The following is a 17,331-nucleotide window of genomic DNA, read 5'->3' as shown; positions in this document are numbered from 1 at the left end:
ATGCTCCTTGATAGGAGCGCATGGTAGACGGCAGCACGCTCGTCGTTGCTGAGCTTCCTCCGTGGGTTGAGTCGCGGGGAAGCAGCAGTCAGCGAAGCGGATGGCATGGCTCGACAGGTGTGTGCAATAGATGGAGGTTTGCTATTCACCACTAAGGATGAAATTGAGTTTTGAACGCTGAGCGGGTCATTATGTGTGCGTTGCGAGCAGTGACTGATTTCCCGCCTCCATAACTTGGGAACAAAATCGATCTGGAAAGCTCAAAACACAGCCAATCAAAGCTGAGATCTTGCGCTTTCTTGTAAGCCAATTAGATAGCCTCAACTCGAAGTATTAGAAAAATGCCGCCAATCAGAAGAAATATGTGACTCTTTTTGTGGACCAGAGTAGTAGATTTTACTTCAACCAGACCTTAATACAACTGCAAAACTCATTTTTTGTATATGTGCTTGTGCACGATTAAATCAGTACCAATCTCCAAGTTTCAGAGGTTGAAAATGTTGCATGAGATTTGGAAGTTCTTCCGCCTTCCTAACGTTACGATGCGTCTTAAATTGATTGGTTGCGTTACGTAGATGGCCAGTTTATAGTGCATAGGACAGTTTAAGGTGCACTCAAATTGGCCAATGGAATTGCTTGATTTTTTGAATAACCAATCGAATTACTAGAAAAATGAAATCACAAAATAATTGGTAAGCAAATCCAGCACACATATGTGATGCTTAAGCCGTGACCATAAACCATCGTGTCCTATTTTGCCTTGATTTGAGTGGAAATCGACGTAAATATACGCTAAACCGACGTCTTCTATGCAAGCCAATATGACATAATTACAAGAATGCCCAACCTTTCGGCTTCATACAGCACGTTTCAGCATTGAAATCCCGGTGTCGTGAGAGACGCTGCATTCTACGACGTGGTCACTTTTCAAGTGCACCAAATAAATTGACCATCTACGTTAGAGAGTTTTCGGAGCGCCACTTTTCAGTTGAGATAGCAAAATATGCTACCAAAATTAATTATCTTGTATAAATGGATGTTGATAAAGCAGTGGATCTGAACAACTCTTTAGATAGAAGGCACCTTATCCAAAAGTGGATGGACGTCCACCAGAAACGTAATCCGGATAATCTAGAAGTTAACTCAAAACCTTTCCGAAAGTACTGATATTTTCGTCAAAGTTGAGATTTACATCTGCCCGAAAGTTTGAAATTGCTTGGTTTTCAGTTCACTTCCACAAGTTGAATCTTATTGTTAACTGAAAATCTCTTACGAAAACTCTCTGTTCTGGTGAATTCGCTATAAACTTCCAAAATTAGTGTGGTTTGTCTATATGGAGTTCTGATTGGTTGAATATACTCCCTTTTCTGTAACAGCCAATCAAATCCACTCAAAATTGGATTATTAGCCAGTAGCGTCGATATACTCGGCGGCTCGACGGGGGCTGGAAATCCGTTCCGAATCCACAACACCATAGTAGTACATATTCATATTAATATTTGAGTTTTGTCACAATGTACTGTACATAGTAGTAGTACATCCACAAGATCTCTACTTGGCTAAACGAGGCTGAGTTGACCAATCGGATGCCAGTTGCTTCTTTGGAGGTGGCGCCATGAGAGCGGCGACCAGCGCTCGGTTCCGCTCGACGGCTTGCGCGGACAGCAGCTGTCCGTACGCCTGACTGTCCTGCCGGTACCTGACTTCCTGCATGTCCTGGGGCAGATTCTGGAGGTTGCCGCCCCATTCCTGGGCTTCTTCGTGCAGACTCACATAGCCATCTCTGGGGCTCTGGGTCTGGCCCATCATATAGAGCATCCGCACCACGGAGCGCTGGCCTCCTGGAAGGGTTATGCGCTCAAACCTATATATATATATATTATCTGAATATCCAAGATATATATATATATATTATGATACCAGAGCATGCGATTCCGCTGGGGCAAGTCGTGGGGCCACAGGTCGTCGTGCTGGATCTGCTGGGCGACCACTAGACCCCGATCGGCGCCGTCTGTAAAGCGGCCGCAGAGGAGATTCACGCCTTCATTTCGGCAAGTGATTAGGCGATGCAGCGTAGTCGATGCTTCGCGTTCCACGACGGTCTAGGAATATATATATATATATTTCAATCGATATGATTCAGAAAAATATATATTACAGGCACAGACACCCCCGAGAGGCCGTTGACCATGAGCGCGTCGCAGAGGAACTCGTGGAACACCCGCAGATGCATCTCTAGCGGAAACCCAACTGGGACGTCGTACTGCGCCCGGCGGACAAATGTAAAGTGGTGCTCGGAGAACACCACGTCCGTGTCTTGGAAGGGCGCGGCCTCGAGCGACGGGAACCCGTGCTGGCGGAACATGTTGGTCGCGTTGTGCTGCATGTGCTTCGTGATCCACTCCTTGCCGGTCACGCGGGACGTATGGTTCCCGAGGAGGGAGATGTTGCGCCACCCTGCTGGCCTTGACGATGGCGACGTCTAGAACATGCATCCCATGAGTCGTTGGTGTGAGAAATGAGAACGGTCACCGGAATGCTCGTGTGCGCAGTGACCCACTTGGACATGTCACGGATGAGCGTCTGCACCTCGGTCACTTGATCGGCGAGCGCTTGTTTCTGGGACTTTGCGAGTTTCTTGTCTGTGTCCAGCGCCGCCGCCACCTCCTTCCACGGCAGCATCGCGAGAGGGTTGTGATGGTTCAACAGGTGCTTCAACTCCAGTTCCAACTGTTCGGCTTGGGACTGCAGGAACACCACCTCCATCTTCTCCTTCTGTCGGTACTGCTGCATCATCTTGCGAATGTACCCACGACGCTTGAGGCGCTTCTGCGCTTGCTTGGCAACATCCACGTCTTGCATGTTGCTGCGGCTATTGAATCTGATCGCAAAAACTCACAGTCAAGTGCGTTTAACGTAATGTGACGTTTAAACGTGTTTTTACCTTCTACTACAGTAGTACTAGGACGAGCACTAGTATTACTACATGATACAAGGTCGAATGCATGAGAAATCGTCATGGATTCCAAGAGACTGGGAAGAAGAGTGGTCAGTCTGACCCACCAGGCTATGGTGGCGCTGGCGGGATGAGGGTGGTGCCACCCATGTGTTCGTGTACATCAACCGAAAAGCACAGTAGGCTGTTGACATTGTCACCCAAGGTCGCACTTCACTGCGGCGTCCCTTTCATGAGGCACGAGATCACGAAGTCTCATGTGCTGGTGTGTCCCATCGCACGCAATCGCTGTCCATACGCCATAATTCCCCATTGATGTCGTGTTTCTCGCTCGTTATCCGTCATGTCGGCCATCAGCACGTCGCCATTCCGTGGACGGCTCCTCCTTGAGTGCAATGTATCCCTTGCGGGGTTGCTGGGCTTGTCTAACAGATACAGCATGCGGATGACCACGCCGCCGTCGTCGAGCTCGCTTCGATCCATCCTGTCCATGTCTTAGTATTCTTAGGCGATTCAAGTGCTAACCACAGCATGCGATTCCAGTGGGGGTGGCCTAATCCGATTCTTTCGTCGTCCTCGACTTGCAATAACGATGTCTTGGGAACTTCCACCTTTAAAGTAACCGACGAGCAAGTTTACTTGTTCGTGTCGGAAGTTGACCATTGGTGGAGGACTGTGTGCTTGGTGGCTTCTTGCACTCGTCGTCGCATGTGACTATCGTGCCGCTGAAGTACCCGCCATCGACCACGTGGGAAAGCCATGCTGGTGGGACATGCGGTCGGTGTCGAGCTGCATTTGCTGGGCGGTCTATTCCTTGCCCAGTTGCCGCTGACATGGGACCGACACATGTTGCCATGGACTTGGACGTGCACGGGGGTGTGCACCTACAAGTTCAATCCGGTGGGTTACATCGAGTAGCACCGTTACCGGTGTTGTCGACCACTTGGGTTGATAGATTGCTTATCTTTTCTGGAGGATGAAAAAAATATTTTCCCTGTGTCTCTCAAAACTACAAAAATTTATTTATTACGCACTTGAGATAGAATAACTTATTCGAATAACTAAAATATCTCAATGGAGGACGAAAAAAATAACATATTTTCCCTGTGGCTCAAAACTACATAGATTTATTTATTACGCACTTGAGATAGAATAACTTATTCGAATAACTAAAATATCTCAATGGTATCGCAATTAACCTAAGTGCCGTTTGCAAAGATACCAATATATTCAAACTTTCAGTTGCTTTACCGTTAGCCACACCAAAAAGCGATCGCATTTAAAAATGACCATCACTCATGACGCTCGCTGATTGGCTCAAAATTTGGTCACCACAAATTTTGAGGTCGAAGTAAATGGAGACTGGATGCAATGCGAGAGGGAATATAGCTTCGTCAAACAAGTTTCGTTGTTTGTCAGTATCCGAATACCAGGTACTAGTACATTTGGAGTTTGAACTAAAGTTATTGAGAATTATTCTGTCATTTAGAATACATTATTTATTATTTATTTTGTTAAGTTATCTATTTTTTCGGATGTTGGAAAATATGACTTATCTATTTTGGGGGTGGCGCAAAATAATGTATGTTCCGTTCGAATAAAAAATATTCGCTTTGTTCAAAACTATTTTTTAACGTTATTCGAACGGAATATAGAATTTTTTGCGCCTCCAAATAAAATGTATTTTAAATAGATTCATACCTCTGGTGACCAATCAATTTCCAGCATCATGTTGATGTTTGTATACCGTCGTTGTACTGTATTATCCGGATCGCGTTATCCGGATCATACAGTACAACGACGATATACAAACATCAAGTGTACTACAACACGAAAGAACCTGTTGCGAACAATCATTTTGCGTTGTTCTTGTCAGGTTCGTCCATTTTTGTATTTATGGTGGAGATATCTCTACCAGAAACATAACTTCATAAGACTACATAAGACTACTTTATCTGAACATATCCTCGAACGTGGGCCACAAATGCATACATTTGGGCTTTGAAGTGCGCTCGATGCTTTCGGGCGTGGCCAACCGACGCTGCTGTTTGCGGCTGCGCTGGGGGTAAGCTGTGCATGAGCTGACCGAGGGCATGCATCATGGTGTCCTGCAGCGGCGAGTCCATGCCGGCGCAAAACGCGTGCGCGATGGACTCGATGTTAGGGCGCTCCACCAGGAAGAGCGAGTACAAGGCGAGGGCGGCGCCGTCCACCACCACGGCCGCGGCCGCCTCGAACACGAGCATCTGCAGCACCACCGGAATGAACTGGCCCAGCAGACCCGTGGATGCGGCGGTCGGCTGCCGCAGCTGGCACGCCGCCAGTTCCCCGACCGATTGGAAACTGTACCGTACAATGTCAGTGTTGGTGTGGCGCATGCCCACGACCAACGACTGCAGCAGCTGATGCAGCAACGACGGGTTCAACCGTACGACTTTATCCGGATACACGTCCACCTAACCCCAACATATATATTATATCATAAAACTAACTTCATATATATATATATAGTTACCAGATACGACACGAGCGTGAAATACTGCACGCTCAGCTTGGGGTATTGGAGCAAGTCGTGGGTCATGAGTGGAATCACTTGGTTCAGACCTGAAAACACCACGTCGGCGACCACCCCCGCCTAAAGAAATATATATATATATATATATATATATATATTATTCCAGCATAATAATATACTTTTGACATCAAAACAATACTATTGTTTAGCTAAATTCATACCGAATTTGCCGTGTCGTCTGCGAAATCAATCACGTCCTTAGCCACAAGGTGCGACAGCAGCGTGAGCAGCATAAACATGTCTTCGAACTGGAGCTCGTCGTCACTAATTGCCGACCGCTGGGTCACGGAATTAGTGACACAGAACGTGCCAATGAGGCGGTCGCAGTGACCATACAGGTCCATCGCTTTATCGAGGCTGAGGTAGGCCAAGTTGGCTTCGACAAAATCGCACGCGCACTTCAACACGAGCGGCACGATGGACGGTACTGACTGGAACGTCTCGAGGGTCCTTAAAAGGAGGGGAAACCACGGCAGGACGAGGGGTTCCACGGCCGCAAACGACCGACTAGTGGTATCTTTGGTCACTATTCAAAGGTTGGGCACTATCATACCTTTCCGACGACCGAGCGAGGCCGGCATACAATTCCAAGATACTTTCCACTTGGATATGACTGTGAGTTGTTGTTGATGATTGCGTCATCATGTCTAAGCAGCGGTGCCATTCCGACACGAACGGCGCCAACTGGTCGGGGGCGTCGGGTACGATGATGCGCACGAGGGCTTCACACATCAGACCCCGGCGTTGGCTAGGTATGTACAGCAACGCTACACTCGCCAATAAAATACTATTAAATATATATATATATTCAAAAAAGATTCGAAACTGGAGCAGCCCTCCGCAGAAAACTCGAATGTCTTTAGCGAATGGATTCAAGAACCGCCTGGGCCAATCAAATCACGTCCTCCTGTCGAATTTCTGCCAATCCAAACGTTTGACCCCTCCGCAAGAATTGGGCAAAACCACATATATACTACTCACGCATCGTTGTAAAGTATACTGGGTACAAGATGAACAAATAGGATCAAATCGATTCGAAAGCTATTCATGATTCTCAAATATGGGTGAAATGCACAATATATATATATATATATATATACCGCCTTGCACGGCCAATATCGAGTGAGTCAGCCACTGAAACTGGGCCGACTGCATACACAATCCGACGGCGGCGGGTGTTTTTGGCAGCGCTAGCAGCAGCTCCACGACGTTCTGAATGACATGGGGCTGCATATACCAGTGGGTCAAGTACACGGTGGCGCTCTGGCAGTAGAGGGCGACCATATCTGCCGATTTAGACGGAAATATGTCGAAGTACGTGACGTGTAGCCTTGTGGCTGTGCTCAGGAGCTGCTCCGACAGGTACGGGCTTTCTCGTTGCGGAGCCACTTGCACAGCTTGAATTTCCTCGGCCAGCAACGTCAGTACCCCGTGCACCAGTTGCTCCACAACTGACAGAGTCGCCTCCATCGACCAAGGCACGGCAGGCTTTTCGCCCTTGTACTCGTCTGCTATCACGATACCCGTGAATAATATGACGAAGTGGAGCTTGTCCAGCACATGTCGAAAGCTCTCGTCGTCGAGAGACTTGGTCGTGTGGGTCCGCCGTTCGTTTGCTGTCTCGACCTAGATATGTATATATATAAGCACGTGATGGATATATATGTTGATTGAATCATAGTATTAGTAGGCAAATTTATATATATATATTTACACATTATACAATCAGTAAAATAGGTCAATAAACATGTATATACACCTCATGCAGGATTCCACTAAATTCAGTATATAAGTCAAATGTAATAAGGTCATGTCGTACGATCATAGGTCTGAAAACATCCATGTCGTGGGCAAATACATATATATATATATATAGATGGCGGTATATATATATATATATATACCAAGAGCGACAGGCACAGCGAGAGGTTCTGGGGTGCGTTCAATCTAGCCAACGACGCAACGAGTCCGAGCTGTTCCTCGAGGGTTTTGGCCACATTTAGCTCAATATCTTCATCTTCTTCTGCGTCATTGTCGTCACTTCGGCACACCAGTCGGAGCCGCACCTGGAGGTAGAGCCGGACGACTTGGGCGCTGGCGGCTTGGATGGTGGGGGGAGGGGGGAGGGCCGCCGTGGCGAAGGGCGCGGTGAGGAGGCTCCAAGCGTCCATGAGTACGTCGAGGCCCTCCATCTGCCACACTTCCCCTCCATCTTCATCTGCTTCTTGGAGGGCCGACTGCAGGAGGAGGCAGCTGAGGCGGGCCACTTCCGACACGAGCGGGTCGGCTAGCGCGGGGTCGTTGAGGCTAGACCAGTTGGACACGAGGCGATATGTGAGCTGGCACATGTCGATGACTTCGCGCTCGACGTTGGATGGCAGCGGGTGATGAAAGATGAACAGCGCGCCGTGGAAGATCCACGTGATGTATGCGACGTGGTGGTCGGGGGAGTCAAAGATGGAGCCTGCGACGACGTTAGACTAGACATGTAGAGAACGCCTACCTGTGACAGAGGCGAGTAGGATGAGCACTTGGCGGATGGTGTGGCTCCACAGGCCGTGGCTGCGGTGGGTCGTATACGCTTGGAAAATGGCCTGAACGAAGCTGGCTTGAACGAGGTAAGGCTTCCACCGCGGATCGACTGCAAGCAGAATGGACGTCGAGTCAGAGGGGGCTTCGAACCACTGGAGCAGCTCCACCGTCAACAGATACACGTGCTCGAGGGCTTGGGGAGACGGCTGGTGTGTGATGAGGTGCACGGCGAGCGCGAGGATCTGGACGAGGCCATCTTTCTCGAGGGCCTGGCGGCATGACGTGTGGAACGCCACGGGTTGAAACATGGCGCGGGTCTTCTTATCCGACGCGCCGCGCATTTCCGTGACGAATGCGAGAAGGAGCTTGATGCCGACGAGGTTACTGGGAGTGTTGGACGACGATGATGCTAGCTGCGTAATGTGGGAGAGAATGGCTGTCCGGTCCGTGGGAGATTCCTGCAGCCAGTTTCGCTTGATGAGGATGGCGATCGTAGATATGAGTGCAGAAGCGACGAAGGACGGCATGGAGGATGAAGAAGTGGCGTGATGGAGCAGGAAACCGATGGTTTCCTTGCGCTGGGACACGGACACGCGTTCGAGAAGGGACAGCTCGCAGAGCGTGGTCACGGCATGGAACTGGGCCATGGGGACGGCGCTGTGCGTGAGGAGATGGATGGAGTCTGCATGTGCTTGTGGGCTCTGCTTGAAGTGATGAAGAACACTCTCCGCAGCCTGGCGCTCGGCGGTCGTTCGACCGGCAGCGAAGGCCAGGCACGCTTCCTCCACGGCTTCCATGCCGGCAGCGATGTCAAACGGGAATTGGTGGAGGTTGCAATGGAAAGCTCACACTATTTAAAGTCACTACTACGTAGTACTACTCCGTGGTGAAACGGTGAGATATTGCAATCTCAGGGTTTAAACAAGTATGGTGCAAGTCATCTAAAGACTACACAGATCATCGGCCATCCTCAGGAGGAGACGTTTTACTATTAAACGCCTCGGTTCTTTCAGTTAAACCCACGAAATGTTGACGTTAAATCATTATTAGTTAGGTTTTTTACCTGGTAATTAGGTTAAACATTGTGAATAATCCGGATACAATGAAAACGTTCGTACGGATAAGTTCTGTATACAAAGACCAATATATACTTGATACTCCTTTTCGGCCAAAATGTACCTGGTTCCATATATCTCCATACAAAAAGCGGTTGGTTTAAATTCTATTACTCGATCAATTTTTCACCAATCGAAAATCTGAACCGTAACTTCTGTTGGGCTTGTCCAGTTCTATGTATATCGTTATTACGGTATATTTTCCTAAATAATATCAATACAAAGTTGGAATAGCTGTCGAAAGTCAAGGCATTTATTTGTAGTCTTTAGGTGACTTGCACCATAGGTACAACTAACTACCTCCACGTTTCACCTCGAATTTTGCCCCAAAATCATTTTTATTACGAGGATTTATTTAAATTTGTCCAAAATCAGACTGATGAACGTGAACTGCCTCTTGTGAACAAGCAAGTGGTCGAGCCAATTGGCCCAAACTACTTACATGACCATTGTCGATATAGAGGGCGAGGACTGCCACAATGGTTATGGCAGGGATGTCTGCCTGACTCGAGTAGAACGGATGAGTACTCATATAATATAATTAGATTATAGAGTTTACGTTACCTCTGTATATACGCATATTGTTACCCATTTGACCATACATTAATCAAGTCGGGTCTGTGATTCTTGAGGAGCAATATTATTTTGATGATATCCAACAAACCTGTAATATAAATATGAGCAAGCGAAACACCGAATTCCCAGCTTCTCATTGGTACAAATCTTGTATAAATTGGGTAAATGAGTAAAAAACGTCGAGGTATTTGGGACGACGGATATCGGTTTATTGTTAGTCCTATTTTGGCTGAAATGTCATGAAAATGAAGGCATTCTTTCATATACTATGATTTAAAGTATGAAACTTTGCGAGCGACTTGTGTGAAGGTTCCTGTGTACTTTTCCCTCGCTGACACATGAATTGACAGGACTTGGCGCGCTTGTTCATATGAACCAATGAAAATTCAACGATTAATTGTGAGTTTGGATTATCATCCGAGCGGGTGACATACTAGAACCACATGTTGTTGTGGAACCGCTTCGCCAATTGTAACGCGACTGCATCTTCGGATATAACGGTTCATGCATCGTCTCCCTTGTTATCCGGATTCCCTGGGAGGGACGGATAACTCTTAATCCGGGGATCGAATTGAGTTAAGAAACCTCTATATCACTGAGCTATTTTCATTAATTCAACGAAGGGCAGACGACAATCAAGTTTGAAAATCACTTAAAAATACAATGGCGAGTCATTTCCCCCCTCCCCAAGAGTATTTTGGGAGTTTATTTGAATTTGGTGGGATATTTTACGCCTTTCGGTCGGGATGTCGCAGTAGTATAAGCTAAAACGACCACATGGCCACCCGACGGCCTCCCTTGACCGATGCGACCGCGTGCGAGAAGTCTGACCAGAAGACGCGGCGCCGCGCGTACTTTAAGACGATGCGGCAGATGTACCGGAACGAGGAGAAGCAGGAGCGAGAGTACCTGCTGAGAAAGATCCGCGAGTTGGAGATCGACATCGCTCCTCTCAAGAAGCATGCGACCGGAGGCAACCTGACCAAGTCCATCCTGCCTTGGAAAGACGTTGCGATGGGGATGGACGAAGGGGTGAAGATTGCGTCGTCGCAGTTGAAGGTGCTCAAGACCCAGGTCGACGCGTATGCGGAGCAGGTGTGGGCCATGAAGAAGTGGGTCGTTACCAACTCTGTGCTCAAGGTATATATATGTCCTTTCGTACGGTATCTCATGCATGGACAGAGTGCGCTCGACAGCCGCGTGCCGACGTGGCGGGACGTGACGCTTCTGGCGCATCCGACGTCCCGACGACTTGGGAAGGAGTGGATCACCCTGCAAATGTACCACAACACGGACCGCATATTCCAGCAGTACGGTTTCCCCGCCATCGATTCCCACGAGACCATCGACTGGGACACGGAGTCCGTCACCGTCGACGGCGGCGACTACACGGTGTACCGCCGCCAGGCCAAGATGACCGAGTCCCTGGAAGACGCGATCGCGTACATCGACTCGACGCTGTTGTCTGTGCAGTCGACATATGTGCAGCAGCATGCCACGTCTGCACAGGTACGTGACATCGTCTGAGACATCGTTCTCTCTGTGACATCGTTTTCCGACGCTAAACTGTTATTAGGCGGTGGTCGAGATCGAAGGCAACACCAAGCAGTTTGCGATTGTAACGCCAAGACAAGAGTATGTGAACCTCCTCTGCGGGGAGTTCTGCACCCCCAATCGGTGCGTGTTCGTGCTGCAGCAGATTCTCGATGACGAAGCATGCAGCCATCGCGCGTACCGCCAGCGGAATCGCATGTTCTGGTAATCCCCCACTTCGTTCGTTCGTCTTCATGGGCCAAGTTAAAGACGCTCGACATGTGCAGGCATGACGTGCAAGACCTGCCCAATGGCAACACGGTCGTGCGCAGTGTGGCCATCCACACGCTGTGCTACACGAAGGAAGGGTCCATTGCCATCGACGACGACGCGCAAGTGCTCCAAGTCAACATCAACGGATGTCCCTATATGAACGCTAGGAAGCCGCAATTTCCCAGTTGGTGAAGATATATATTTAGCAAGTAACGTGATGTGGTTCATACTATGATGGAGGTGTCAACGTGTATATTACACATGGTGTATGTACTGCACCAGTCACTCGAGGGACCGGTCGGTTACTTCTTTGCGGCGTTCTTGTCCAGAATCTTCTTGTTCCACGACGCGGCGTCGGTGAAATCGTCGTCGTGCTTGGGCGGCTGGGTGTACTCGTACGCAGCAAGCGCGATGCCGCCCGCAATAGCCCATGCGGCCAACCTAGCCATCCATCCATCAACCTCACCAAGATGTGTATCATGTACTTGAATCCTTGGGACTGTTGGGACCCCCACACCTGCTTCACCTTGTCCAGAATCGCCATGTTGCTGTCTGTCGCTGTGGTTGATGAAATGAAGAAGCGTTGGTCCCGGATAACCCTTATATCCGGATAACACATCTGGGCAAACCCCGAAACCCCGTGGGTCATGTGCTGCTTGAGCAACCAACGCGAACATGACGAAGCATTGTGCTTTACAGGAGAGAGGGATCAGTTCATTTGAAAGCAGTCAAGATCGCGTCTTTGGCTTCCGTGGCGTGCGAGCGCCTCCACGACGTCCGCGCGAACTTCCATATACATAGCCGTTCGTGGTCTTGTTCGTTGTGAAGGGTCAACACCAACCCATGCTGCATGGCGTGCAGCGATCACTCATCCACGAGTCGAGGTGAAGTTGGTTGCACTTTCTGCCTCTTCAGTGCGCATATGTAAATTACGTGGTTAACCGTGGTTAACCGTGGATGCCGTCGCACAATCCACTCGAAAGCAAAGTGATCACTTCTTGGGGCTGTTCTTGTCCATGTTCTTGTTCCACGAGTCGGATCCATGGAAGTCGTCGTGCTTGGGCTTGGGCTTCGTGTACAGGTACGCCCCAATGGCGAGTCCGCCCACAATCGCCCAGGCGACCATCCTATTCACCCATCAATCTCATCGTCAACGTGCCCAAGGAACGTACTTGTTCTGCTGCCACGTGCTCTTCATTTTGTCTGCAACCGCCATTTTCGACAATGCGAAGAAGGCAACGTTGAAGCAAAGCATCCGGATACCCAAGCCCAACGATGTAATCCGGATAAAAGGACCAACGTTTGCAGCGTATCCGGATGTCTCCAGCCAATCGCGTAGCGTTTCGGGTGTTTGTGGTGCCAGCAGTCAGCAGTCAGCACCTACGATGACCCGCCTAAGCCTGATCGTGTCCAACAAGTTCCGCTCGTCGTCGTTGACGACCAAGAAGGCATCAACGATCTTGTCGTCCTTGCCTCGATTCAACGTTCAGGTCAAGACCGCCAAGACCAGCTTGCCTCCTCGCAAGCTGAACGAGTAAGCCACGTCCTCGTTTCCCTTTCTCATGTGTATGTGGTGTAGATCTCTGGCCTTTGTCGTCCCTACTCCTGTCAAGCCCACTTTCACCACGGGCACCGCCATCGAAAATGCATTTGCTCGTTAGGTAGTAATTGCAACTACAATGGAACACGTTGGCATTTTGTGAATCGTCGGAACTCTCTCAACACAGGCTGGTCATGGGAGGCTACAGGACCTAGGGACACGTACACGTAGAACGACTAGCACGAGGGAATGTCCTCATGGGAGAGTTGACGGCGAAAGCGCATGCAGACTCCACCTGGTATATCAGGGAGCCTTCAACGCACCAACTCAAAGACGAAGGTTGGGCAGTGATCCGAGTGTGAGGTCGACATTTCGATGCGTGGGGTATGGGCGGTGTACTGTATCGCATGTGCTAGATTAAGAATGCTCTACTTTATCCCAAGTTGCCAACTACAGCAGGGTGTAGCATCGAAACCAAACTTGCACGTATAACGTTACATTGAAACCAACTTTAGGGCATGTTGCCGCACCACTGGCCCCCGAATGTGTGGAGGCAAGCGCCGCGCTCCCAGTCTTCGCAGACTCCTTCCAACCCTGGACCGGCAGCGAGGCGAGGGTAGTTGCAGTGTCCGCACGAACTTCGCTCGAGATCGCACATGTGTCCGGCGTGGCACTCGCATCGTCCAACTGGGTTCGCTGGAGGTTCTGGGTCTTCGTTCACGTCACCGCACCAACGCTGGCCATACCATCGACACGTGGTCTCGAGCCGGTCTTCACACGTTCGGTCGCCGCCAGCCGTCCACATTATGTTGCATGCGCCGCAATACCCGTCGTCCGAGCAAAGCGACCCGCCGACACAGCCGCAAGTGACTGGAGATGGCGTCGGATCGTTTCTGGGTTCCTCTGGGGTGGGCTCGGGGGTTTCAGGGACGAGGAACGACGACACCGCCCCATCCACAGTGCGCACCGGTCCTGCGCTGGTCTTGAGCCTGCACGAGTTCTTGTAGAAGACGAAAATGGTGCATCCGGGAGTGTCGCGGCAGTCATCGCAGCATTCGTCGGCCGTCGCGCGCGTGGTATTGATCAAGTTGTAGCCCGTATACACGACATTGGGCTCCAGCGGACTGCAGACGAGCGAGGGTACTGGAGCATGGGTTTCCTGTAAGGCAATGCACGCCGCCAGGAGCGGAAGCAGCACCAGCTTTAGCATGTTCACCAATGAGGAATGGGAAGGAAGACTCTGCCTTGAGGAGCTTTTCCATATTGTGAGTGGAAGTGTAGCCGCGTAAAGGCGCTGATGGTTCGAGAACTGACGCCATTGGCTGATTCATTTTTATGATGTTTTGATTGGCTAGTGAGGTCGGGTTTTAGCCAATTAAACGTATCGTCATGATTATTTACAGTCGACCCGTATCAACCAGCATCACCATCGTGGTGATGGTGGTTGATGCGAGCCGACGCCAGGTCGTGCAGGCCAAGCCATCCCGTAGAATATGCAAAAGAAAGGCAAGGCCGACGTCGAGTACCTTCCGCGTCGGATACCGGAGCTAGAAAGTGCACTGGCCACCGCCCGGTCTCGTGCTCTCTAGTGGTGGTGGGACTTCCATCCCTTCCATCTCTGCAAAAGGCCATCTCTCCCAGGCGACTGTCGTGTCAAATGAAGGAAGCGTGGATGAATGCAGCCTGTCGACCAAGGTGATTCCTTGTTACTGAACTGTCAGTTGTTAACTTGGGCATACTAACTGACGTCACCTTCCAGCACATCCCACTCGCCCCATCCATTGCGTCACGACGATGCAGTACAGTGGACATTTCTGAGCACTGGCTGAATGCCGTCGAGTACTTTCAGGCGGTGTGGCCGTAACTATTCACTGGACACTGTCGGCAACTGCAACGCTCACCACACCAGCTCCATGGGGGGGATTTCCTCCATATACGTACTGTACGAACGATTACTAAAGTGAGTTGACTTTAGCTCACTTGACCATCACAATGGTAAGATGATGCCGATGTCTCAATTCCCACGGCTTCGCCATGGTAGGGTCGACCGCCGACGAGTGCCGTCCGCTTCATGTCGCTCCGGGGAATGCAGTTGGTCCGGTCGGGCGGAGCCGACGATGCCAATGTCATGTCGGCGATGGTCTGCGCTGACTTGACGAGCGTCCAAGGGAAGGAAGTCGCGTGTGCTCGCCATGTGACGATCGACATGGGAGGGCATGGGAGGGTTGAGAAAAGGCTACATCGCAATGAATTATAGCCAATCAGACAAGTGTATTTTAAAAGAACTGACCAATCAAACGACGTGAGAATACCAAGGTGCGAGAAACGACGAAGGGATGATGGTGACCGCGCACGATGCCAACAAGTCCTGCCGACGGGAGCGCAAGCGTAAGATGATGGTGTCGTATCGCAAGGAGAAGAAGTTGGAGGAATGCGAGTTGAAGATGGCCTACCGACGCTTGGAGATGGAAATCCATGCCTTGCGCGCGTCGACCCATTCGGCAGGAAACGCATCAGCGTTGCCTTGGAAAGACATCGCGCTGGCGTTGGAAGAAGAAGTAAAGCCTTCACACGTCGAGTACCAGTCGTTGAAGGAGAAGGTCAAGGCGACCTCCCGCTTGCTTCGTTGCATGGAGCAGTGGGTGATATGCAATTCCACCATTGCAGTACGTTCACCTTGGGAGATGTAAGCGCTGATTGACGTTGCTTAGGCCTCTCCCAATCCCGTGAGCCCCACATGGCAGCACTGCATGCTCCCAACGAACCTCGCATCACGCCAACTCGGGAAGCTTTGGATCACCCAGCAAATGTACCACAACATCGAGCCCACATTCGCCAAGTACCCATTCAGTCGACATGTAACAGAAGCCTTCTCGGCCACCGTGGAGTTCACAGACGCTGGGAACGAGTACTTGCTGAGCTGGCAGTTTGTCACGACCAAGTCCGACGTCATCGACCGGTGTCGAGATCACATGTGCGACGTGTTGATGACTAATTTATTCTACCCCATTGAATCCACGGTAGAAATATATATATATATATATATATATATATTGCTGACAATCATGGATCGTGTATTAGACGATCCGAGAACCGTATGAAAACACGCTGCTGCACCAAATGATCTCCAAGACGGGGGATCATGTGAATTTGGTGGTTGGGATTTTTCCCAGTCCGACTCGCACGGTGCTCGTGTCGAGGCAGATCTTGCACGACGAAGCGTGGGGAATTGTCCCCAAGCAGCGCAATCGACTCGCCTGGTTTGAGTTTGTCACGACTCCACTGGGATATATCCACATCAGAGCCGTGCTGCAGTGCTCCCACCGCATCACCAACCATGGACCGGTGGACATGCCGGTGGAAGCCAGCATGTGGGGATGCGACCTCAGTGGAGTGCCTCCGCCGCTGTGGGAATCCCGCTTAAGACGCGATGTGCTTGGACTTATGCCCATATCGCTGGCCAAGGTCAAGACCATTCTGGGGGTGTAGCCATTACTACTAGTATTATTAATAGTATACAGTCCTGATGTAAACTATAGACGCACGTGAATTTTTGACATTTCTCAAAACTTATTTCGATTTGAAGCTCACTGATTTGATATGATACTTTATTTAAGTTTCGAAATACATTGTTGGTGACAAAACTTTAAAATTCGAAGTACTATTTTTGAAAATTACAAAAAACCATTTTTCAGGGTGATGCAAACTATAGACGCACTTCAAGTTTAGCAAAAAAAGTACGTTTGATACATGTATTTACCATTCTAGAAGCTTCTAAATGTTAGTAATACAACCATGAAAATGTCAGCGACACCAATTTGAAATACAAGATGCCAAGAGGCAAGCTATTGACCCCACAGCAAGTTGGTGCCGTTCATGCCCTCCACCATGAAGGCAAAAGCAACCGGTACATTGCACGTACCATCGGATGCAGCGAAAAGGCCATTCGGACTTGTCTGGCTCGAGACGCGCAACAAAAGCCACCAAAACGTGTTGGCAGGAAGCCAAAAGTGACCAAGCGAATGCTCCGCCGCATCTTTCGGATGGCTACGATCAAGCAATACTCGTCCAAGCGTATTGCCGATGCTTTAGATAACAAAATAAAGCCATCTACTGTGCGTCAATGGTTGCGTTCAACGAAGCTGGTGAAGTACATCAAGCGTAAACCTCGTCCATCCCTCAAGCCCCACCACAAGAAAGCTCGCGCCAAGTTTGCAGCCGAATGGATGAG

At 49.8% G+C, this 17,331-nt stretch overlaps 9 protein-coding genes across 16 annotated transcripts; 4 read left to right on the top strand and 5 right to left on the bottom strand.

Moving 5' to 3' along the window:
- Positions 1 to 1,474: 1,474 nt before the first annotated feature.
- H257_15701 (hypothetical protein) lies at positions 1,475 to 2,886 on the bottom strand. The gene is made up of 4 exons (XM_009843880.1): positions 2,533 to 2,886; positions 2,159 to 2,482; positions 1,921 to 2,102; positions 1,475 to 1,864 (listed from the first exon to the last, which is right to left on the bottom strand). Exons 1-4 carry the CDS (start codon positions 2,860 to 2,862, stop codon positions 1,552 to 1,554), a joined length of 1,149 nt encoding a protein of 382 aa, XP_009842182.1. The 5' UTR covers positions 2,863 to 2,886; the 3' UTR covers positions 1,475 to 1,551.
- Positions 2,887 to 4,813: 1,927 nt separating this feature from the next.
- On the bottom strand, positions 4,814 to 8,898 carry H257_15700. Of its 2 annotated transcripts, XM_009843879.1 has the most exons (7): positions 8,035 to 8,898; positions 7,436 to 7,995; positions 6,632 to 7,157; positions 6,085 to 6,298; positions 5,693 to 6,038; positions 5,472 to 5,591; positions 4,814 to 5,412 (listed from the first exon to the last, which is right to left on the bottom strand). In XM_009843879.1, exons 1-7 carry the CDS (start codon positions 8,858 to 8,860, stop codon positions 4,903 to 4,905), a joined length of 3,102 nt encoding a protein of 1,033 aa, XP_009842181.1. In that variant the 5' UTR covers positions 8,861 to 8,898; the 3' UTR covers positions 4,814 to 4,902. The 2 variants fall into 2 exon arrangements, with proteins under 2 accessions (XP_009842181.1, XP_009842180.1); XM_009843878.1 differs by lacking the exons at positions 4,814 to 5,412; positions 5,472 to 5,591 and having other exon boundaries at positions 5,632 to 6,038.
- Positions 8,899 to 10,498: 1,600 nt separating this feature from the next.
- On the top strand, positions 10,499 to 12,121 carry H257_15699. Of its 2 annotated transcripts, XM_009843877.1 has the most exons (4): positions 10,499 to 10,894; positions 10,937 to 11,263; positions 11,331 to 11,512; positions 11,575 to 12,121. In XM_009843877.1, exons 1-4 carry the CDS (start codon positions 10,532 to 10,534, stop codon positions 11,750 to 11,752), a joined length of 1,050 nt encoding a protein of 349 aa, XP_009842179.1. In that variant the 5' UTR covers positions 10,499 to 10,531; the 3' UTR covers positions 11,753 to 12,121. The 2 variants fall into 2 exon arrangements, with proteins under 2 accessions (XP_009842179.1, XP_009842178.1); XM_009843876.1 differs by having other exon boundaries at positions 11,331 to 12,121.
- Positions 11,740 to 12,121, bottom strand: H257_15698 (hypothetical protein). The gene is made up of 2 exons (XM_009843875.1): positions 12,046 to 12,121; positions 11,740 to 12,001 (listed from the first exon to the last, which is right to left on the bottom strand). Exons 1-2 carry the CDS (start codon positions 12,102 to 12,104, stop codon positions 11,863 to 11,865), a joined length of 198 nt encoding a protein of 65 aa, XP_009842177.1. The 5' UTR covers positions 12,105 to 12,121; the 3' UTR covers positions 11,740 to 11,862.
- Positions 12,122 to 12,439: 318 nt separating this feature from the next.
- Positions 12,440 to 12,776, bottom strand: H257_15697 (hypothetical protein; the record flags this gene model as incomplete). The annotated part of the gene is made up of 2 exons (XM_009843874.1): positions 12,440 to 12,687; positions 12,733 to 12,776. The coding sequence occupies 2 exons, from the start codon at positions 12,774 to 12,776 to the stop codon at positions 12,552 to 12,554; spliced, it is 180 nt and encodes a 59-aa protein (XP_009842176.1). The 3' UTR covers positions 12,440 to 12,551.
- Positions 12,777 to 12,909: 133 nt separating this feature from the next.
- On the top strand, positions 12,910 to 13,264 carry H257_15696 (hypothetical protein). The gene is made up of 2 exons (XM_009843873.1): positions 12,910 to 13,094; positions 13,140 to 13,264. The coding sequence occupies exons 1-2, from the start codon at positions 12,946 to 12,948 to the stop codon at positions 13,219 to 13,221; spliced, it is 231 nt and encodes a 76-aa protein (XP_009842175.1). The 5' UTR covers positions 12,910 to 12,945; the 3' UTR covers positions 13,222 to 13,264.
- A 224-nt stretch (positions 13,265 to 13,488) lies between these two features.
- H257_15695 (hypothetical protein) lies at positions 13,489 to 14,360 on the top strand. The gene has a single exon (XM_009843872.1). It carries the CDS (start codon positions 13,757 to 13,759, stop codon positions 14,105 to 14,107), a length of 351 nt encoding a protein of 116 aa, XP_009842174.1. The 5' UTR covers positions 13,489 to 13,756; the 3' UTR covers positions 14,108 to 14,360.
- A 94-nt stretch (positions 14,361 to 14,454) lies between these two features.
- Positions 14,455 to 16,675, top strand: H257_15693 (hypothetical protein). Of its 6 annotated transcripts, none has more exons than XM_009843870.1 (5): positions 14,455 to 14,795; positions 14,860 to 15,060; positions 15,142 to 15,766; positions 15,812 to 16,120; positions 16,182 to 16,647. In XM_009843870.1, exons 3-5 carry the CDS (start codon positions 15,437 to 15,439, stop codon positions 16,587 to 16,589), a joined length of 1,047 nt encoding a protein of 348 aa, XP_009842172.1. In that variant the 5' UTR covers positions 14,455 to 14,795; positions 14,860 to 15,060; positions 15,142 to 15,436; the 3' UTR covers positions 16,590 to 16,647. The 6 variants fall into 6 exon arrangements, with proteins under 6 accessions (XP_009842172.1, XP_009842168.1, XP_009842170.1 ...); XM_009843866.1 differs by having other exon boundaries at positions 14,860 to 15,095; XM_009843868.1 differs by having other exon boundaries at positions 14,455 to 15,095; positions 16,182 to 16,675.
- On the bottom strand, positions 14,998 to 15,308 carry H257_15694 (hypothetical protein; the record flags this gene model as incomplete). Its single annotated transcript, XM_009843871.1, has 2 exons — positions 14,998 to 15,027; positions 15,081 to 15,308. The coding sequence occupies 2 exons, from the start codon at positions 15,306 to 15,308 to the stop codon at positions 14,998 to 15,000; spliced, it is 258 nt and encodes an 85-aa protein (XP_009842173.1).
- Positions 16,676 to 17,331: the final 656 nt, after the last annotated feature.

Source organism: Aphanomyces astaci (assembly GCF_000520075.1).
Source record: "Aphanomyces astaci strain APO3 unplaced genomic scaffold supercont1.73, whole genome shotgun sequence".
Lineage (NCBI taxonomy): Eukaryota > Oomycota > Saprolegniomycetes > Saprolegniales > Verrucalvaceae > Aphanomyces > Aphanomyces astaci.
The sequence above is the reverse complement of the archived record's forward strand: the minus strand, read 5'-3'. Positions and strand labels throughout refer to the sequence as shown.

Bases quoted from the DNA above. Each gene is read 5' to 3' on its own strand.
- H257_15701 (XM_009843880.1), bottom strand. From the start codon at position 2,862: ATGCAAGACGTGGATGTTGCCAAGCAAGCGCAGAAGCGCCTCAAGCGT. The intron at 2,483-2,532 runs GTGACCGTTCTC...TGCATGTTCTAG, and splicing joins CTGCGCACACGAGCATTCCG to ACGTCGCCATCGTCAAGGCC. The intron at 2,103-2,158 runs GTAATATATATT...ATATATTCCTAG, and splicing joins TCTCGGGGGTGTCTGTGCCT to ACCGTCGTGGAACGCGAAGC.
- H257_15700 (XM_009843879.1), bottom strand. From the start codon at position 8,860: ATGGAAGCCGTGGAGGAAGCGTGCCTGGCCTTCGCTGCCGGTCGAACG. The intron at 6,039-6,084 runs GTATGATAGTGC...AGATACCACTAG, and splicing joins CTCGCTCGGTCGTCGGAAAG to TCGGTCGTTTGCGGCCGTGG. The intron at 5,413-5,471 runs GTAACTATATAT...TGTTGGGGTTAG, and splicing joins TCACGCTCGTGTCGTATCTG to GTGGACGTGTATCCGGATAA.
- H257_15699 (XM_009843877.1), top strand. From the start codon at position 10,532: ATGGCCACCCGACGGCCTCCCTTGACCGATGCGACCGCGTGCGAGAAG. The intron at 10,895-10,936 runs GTATATATATGT...ATGCATGGACAG, and splicing joins TTACCAACTCTGTGCTCAAG to AGTGCGCTCGACAGCCGCGT. The intron at 11,513-11,574 runs GTAATCCCCCAC...CGACATGTGCAG, and splicing joins CAGCGGAATCGCATGTTCTG to GCATGACGTGCAAGACCTGC.
- H257_15698 (XM_009843875.1), bottom strand. From the start codon at position 12,104: ATGGCGATTCTGGACAAGGTGAAGCAGGTGTGGGGGTCCCAACAGTCC. The intron at 12,002-12,045 runs GTACATGATACA...ATGGATGGCTAG, and splicing joins CAACAGTCCCAAGGATTCAA to GTTGGCCGCATGGGCTATTG.
- H257_15696 (XM_009843873.1), top strand. From the start codon at position 12,946: ATGACCCGCCTAAGCCTGATCGTGTCCAACAAGTTCCGCTCGTCGTCG. The intron at 13,095-13,139 runs GTAAGCCACGTC...TATGTGGTGTAG, and splicing joins CCTCCTCGCAAGCTGAACGA to ATCTCTGGCCTTTGTCGTCC.
- H257_15695 (XM_009843872.1), top strand. From the start codon at position 13,757: ATGTGTCCGGCGTGGCACTCGCATCGTCCAACTGGGTTCGCTGGAGGT.
- H257_15693 (XM_009843868.1), top strand. From the start codon at position 15,437: ATGATGGTGACCGCGCACGATGCCAACAAGTCCTGCCGACGGGAGCGC. The intron at 15,767-15,811 runs GTACGTTCACCT...GACGTTGCTTAG, and splicing joins TATGCAATTCCACCATTGCA to GCCTCTCCCAATCCCGTGAG. The intron at 16,121-16,181 runs GTAGAAATATAT...ATCGTGTATTAG, and splicing joins TCTACCCCATTGAATCCACG to ACGATCCGAGAACCGTATGA.